Source organism: Lolium perenne, chromosome 4, assembly GCF_019359855.2.
Source record: "Lolium perenne isolate Kyuss_39 chromosome 4, Kyuss_2.0, whole genome shotgun sequence".
Lineage (NCBI taxonomy): Eukaryota > Viridiplantae > Streptophyta > Magnoliopsida > Poales > Poaceae > Lolium > Lolium perenne.
The window spans coordinates 31,272,509-31,276,849 of NC_067247.2; the positions used below are offsets into that span (position 1 = coordinate 31,272,509).

The 4,341-nt window shown below is 50.9% G+C and overlaps 1 protein-coding gene across 1 annotated transcript; it reads right to left on the minus strand.

Annotated features, from left to right (window-relative positions):
* Positions 1–1,840: 1,840 nt before the first annotated feature.
* On the minus strand, positions 1,841–3,967 carry LOC127292089 (sugar transport protein 8). Its single transcript, XM_051321441.2, has 3 exons — positions 3,671–3,967; positions 2,617–3,572; positions 1,841–2,517 (listed from the first exon to the last, which is right to left on the minus strand). Exons 1-3 carry the CDS (start codon positions 3,813–3,815, stop codon positions 2,077–2,079), a joined length of 1,542 nt encoding a protein of 513 aa, XP_051177401.1. The 5' UTR covers positions 3,816–3,967; the 3' UTR covers positions 1,841–2,076.
* Positions 3,968–4,341: the final 374 nt, after the last annotated feature.

Genomic DNA, 4,341 nt, shown 5'->3' on the forward strand with positions numbered 1-4,341 from the left:
GATTCATGTATTTCTTCCATGTATATCCTTCAAGCCCATCTTCAATCGCGGCCCACCTCTGATCCGGTCAAATTCTGGTGATAACAGATGGGCCCCGTATTCTGCCGATATGGGCCGGCCCGAATACGGGGCCTGCTAGACGGCCCATTTCGCTCTCACCCCCTATCCCGCCGGAATAATACAGGGTACCAGCGTTTTGAGGGGCTGCTAGACATGCTCTAAGGATGCAAGTGAAATAACCATATGTAATCATGGAAATGATAGGGTACACTATGAAAAAGTTATACCATTCATCTAGGAAGCAATAGCATCCATTGTAGTAGTCACCACATGAAGTCCATTTGCATCTGGTTCCTAGTTGTCATTAGAAAATAGAAGACTTGCTTGACACACTCAGAACACCATAAGTACTATGACTGCAGAATAAATTGCAATTCACTCCTGCATGGTAAATTCACAGAAATAGTTGCCAATACTCATTCATGAACTGCCTGAAGTGTCAATAAAATAGCTACTTATCCTTTACTGTTCGATGGAGTGCATGCAATAAAAATGAAAATTTCTTCGAAATCTTTAGCAATTAATCAATGGAAAAGGGGATACAGCCCGCAACTCGTCACTGCAAGTTGATCACCAGCTGGTCGTCCAAGCCGACTTTGCCGCCACCGACCTGTATCTCGGTGTACCTGGCTCATTGCCATTGTCACAAGAGACGAGTGATAGCCAAGATCGTACGAGCAAAATAGTTTTTTTTAGAACAGAAAACTTTATATATTAAGGGTTGTTACATGAGTCTACATCGCTCATTACAAGTTCTTTATCAGAGAGTGGGATATCATCTCTCAACATTTGGTGTCCACTGGAGCTGGTTAGTTTGGCTAGTGAATCAACAACTATGTTTCATTCTCTCTTGGATAGCTCAATGACATACTCATGAAGGTTACCCAGACGTAGTTTTGCCTCTTGGTAAATATTCCAGCACCTAGTTTGTCTTCTCTGTCCTGCTCGCTACCTACTGTCCCTTGGCCACTTGTGCTGATGCAGAAGAAGCTGAAGCTACGGCAGCTCTGTTCGGCCTCAACTGGCTGGCAAGCCCGGGACTCTCAAAGGCTATGGAACAGGATTGTGCAGCTACAGCCTCAATCTCCTCCTCCACATCCCTAGAGAAAACGAGACATGTATGTGATTAATTTAGAATTAATTAACGCGAGGATGGGAGGATGATTACCGGAACTGATGGACTGCCGTGTGGCACCCGTGGTGACTGTGACTTGGTGTTGGCCTGCTCCTTCCGAACTCGACAAAAGCCAGACGCCGATCCCGAACGACTGCATCGCCCGACGCGGCGACACCGGACGGGGCTGCGTGCTTCATCGACCTCGCCGGCGGTAGTTACGGCTTGAATTGCTTGGCTGTTACCGGTGGCTGTGGAGGCTGCTCGGTTGGTGGCGGGGTGAGATTGAAAACTAGTGGTTTGTTGGGGAGGATCGAAGAATTGGGTTTGACACGGGAAAAGGCACGACCTTTAGCGATTAGATTACAGCAGTTTGGTTGAGATAAACGAGGAGGTGTAGCGATGGTAGCAGAGTATGATATATTTGTTACTCGTTGTTGAGATAAATGAGGTGTCTATTTTGTAGAGAGTTTGCGGGATAAGGGTGGCATATTGTTCGGGAGTCGCCTGGTTTTTAGTTCCAGTAGTTTGCGGAATAACAACCGTGGGTGGCATGTTATTTGTAAATTGTTCCAAGTGTGACACCGTGAGGCATTCACGAGTCTCATCTTAAAGATTGTGTAAAATCTGGCTTGCATGTACCGTCTCCAAGTTGTACCGTGAATGTTTCAAAAAAATAAAAGTTGTAATGTGAACTCTTGTTAGCCTCAGATCCTGCCGGGCTTAAATAAAAACCGTAGCAGAATCCTCTGACCAAAAGAAGCGTAAATTAATGTTTCCTACTAGCCAGCAGTATTCCATCGAGTATCGTTTACTCGCATCCCAGAAATTATCACCATCATCATCATATCAAATGATAAATACACAACTGAATCTGGTCTTATCGTCAGCAGCAGCTAGCACTAGCAGTTACTGATCTTGGCGTCGTCGGCGTCACTGAAGTACCTCTTCCAGAACCAGTGCCGCCGCCAAACCATGTCGACCATCTCGTCGATGGGGACGCCCTTGGTCTCCGGCAGCAGCGCGAGCACGAAGACCCCCATGATGACGATGCAGATGGCGAAAAAGAAGAAGATGAAAGCCTTCATGGTGCACATCATGGACAGGAACGCCTGCGCAATGACGAAGGTGAAGAACATGTTGGAGCTCACCGCGAAGGAGAACCCCGCCGTCCGGATCGCCAGCGGGAACGTCTCCGACGGGATCAGCCAGCCGAGTGGACCCCACGACCACGCGAAGCTGGACACGTAGACGCAGATCAGCACCACAATGGCCAGCGCCCACGGGTGGCTAGGGCTGTTGTTCGCCTTCACTTGCACCCACATGATCCCACCCACCGTCACCTGCAATGCAATGCAGATATATAATCTTAGATGAGCACGCGCCATGCATGAGGATTTTAAGAATTTTCTGAGTGTTGATTAATTAGTCAGTGCCCGGACCTGGGCGATGAGCATTTGGACGCAGGCTTCCAAGAGCAGCTTGCGGCGGCCTATCTTGTCGACGAGGATGATGGAGACGAGGGTGGAGACGACGTTGACGCCACCGGTCACCACGGCGGAGAGGAGCGATGCGTTGCTCTCGAAGCCCATGGTCTGGAACAGTACGGGAGCGTAGAACATGATGGCGTTGATGCCCGTGAACTGCTGGAAGATCTGCATGACGATAGCGATCACCAGCGGCGGCCGGCTCTCCCGACGCCTAAGTCTCCGGAACGGCTTCTCCTCCGCGCACAGCGCCGCCGCCGTCTCGCACGCGGACTTGATCTCGTCGAACTCGTCGTCCACCTCCTTGGTGCCGCGGATTCTCTCCAGCATGGTGCGGCCGGCCTCGCGGTGCCCGCGCTCGACGAGACTCGTGGGCGTCTCGGTGATGATGAGGGAGCCAAGGAAGAGCACCGCCGCCGGGACGCCCGCGCCGCCGAGCGAGTACCTCCATCCGGCCGGGTGGATGTTGGAGGTGTAGTAGTTGACGACGTTGGCGACCAGGATCCCGATGGTGACGTTGAGCTGGAAGAGGATGTTGAGTGCACCGCGGATGTGCGCCGGCGCGATCTCGGAGAGGAACAACGGCGCCGCCTGGTTGCCGAAGCCGACGCCGATGCCGAGGGAGATGCGGCCGATGATGAGCATGACGATGTTGATGGCGCCAGCGCATAGCCCGGCGCCGATGAGGAAGAAGATGGAGGCGGCCTGCATGGTGCGCTTGCGGCCAAATCGTGTGCACACCATTGATGCCCCGAAGCTGGTGGCGAGCGCGGCCAGGTAGAGAGACGACGTGAAGAGCTGCAGCCGCTGGTCGTCGAACTTGCAGTAGTTGTCCTCCTTGGCACGATGCTTCCGCGCGTACACGGCTGGGAAGAACCTCACCAGGAAATCATCCATGGCTGTCACACCACCTGTGCAAACGTAATATCATCCATCAGATCAGATCACTTGGATGCACTAGATCCACGATAATAAATCATATTAAATTGAAGAAGAGACACAACTATACCAGAGATCCCAATGTCGTATCCAAACATGAGCCCACAGGTAGCAGCGATTATTCCACAGATCCATACATACCATGTAATCTTTGCCTTGAATTCTCGATGGCAGCCGGCGCTGGTCTTACCGTCTACTGCAAAACCTCCGGCCATGTTGATGTCCAGTGAGCAGAAGACAGTCACGTGTGGAGACAATGAAAGCAACAAGGAGTGCACACGAATATATAGATGGCTGGAGTGTGCGTTGGATGGATAAACATTACATTGGATAATGGCTGATCTGGTTAAGGTTAGTCAAAACGTTCGCAGGTAATCCACACATCACGGTCCATCATTTATTCACACCTGAAGTAGTTATTCTCTCCGGATCGGATTAACCCGCGAACTAGAAAGATTGCGCTGTGAAAAACGAGAGGTGGAGCTGTTTTGTCTCGCTGAATGATGAGAAAACAAATGCTGGAGACGAAAGATTAGTTGCATGACACTTGCATGTCCGCGTTTTACACCCGCATGATGCGAAGGAAGGGGAAAGGAAGGGACGGGACTTGTCTACGCCCCGCGGCCATGCATGCGCCCATCCGTGCGCCGCTCACATCCAACAACTTGACCGTGTTTTTCTCTACTAGAGATATTTCTTTCAAGGAAAAGGTAAGTGAATACGGATTATCATACGACTCCC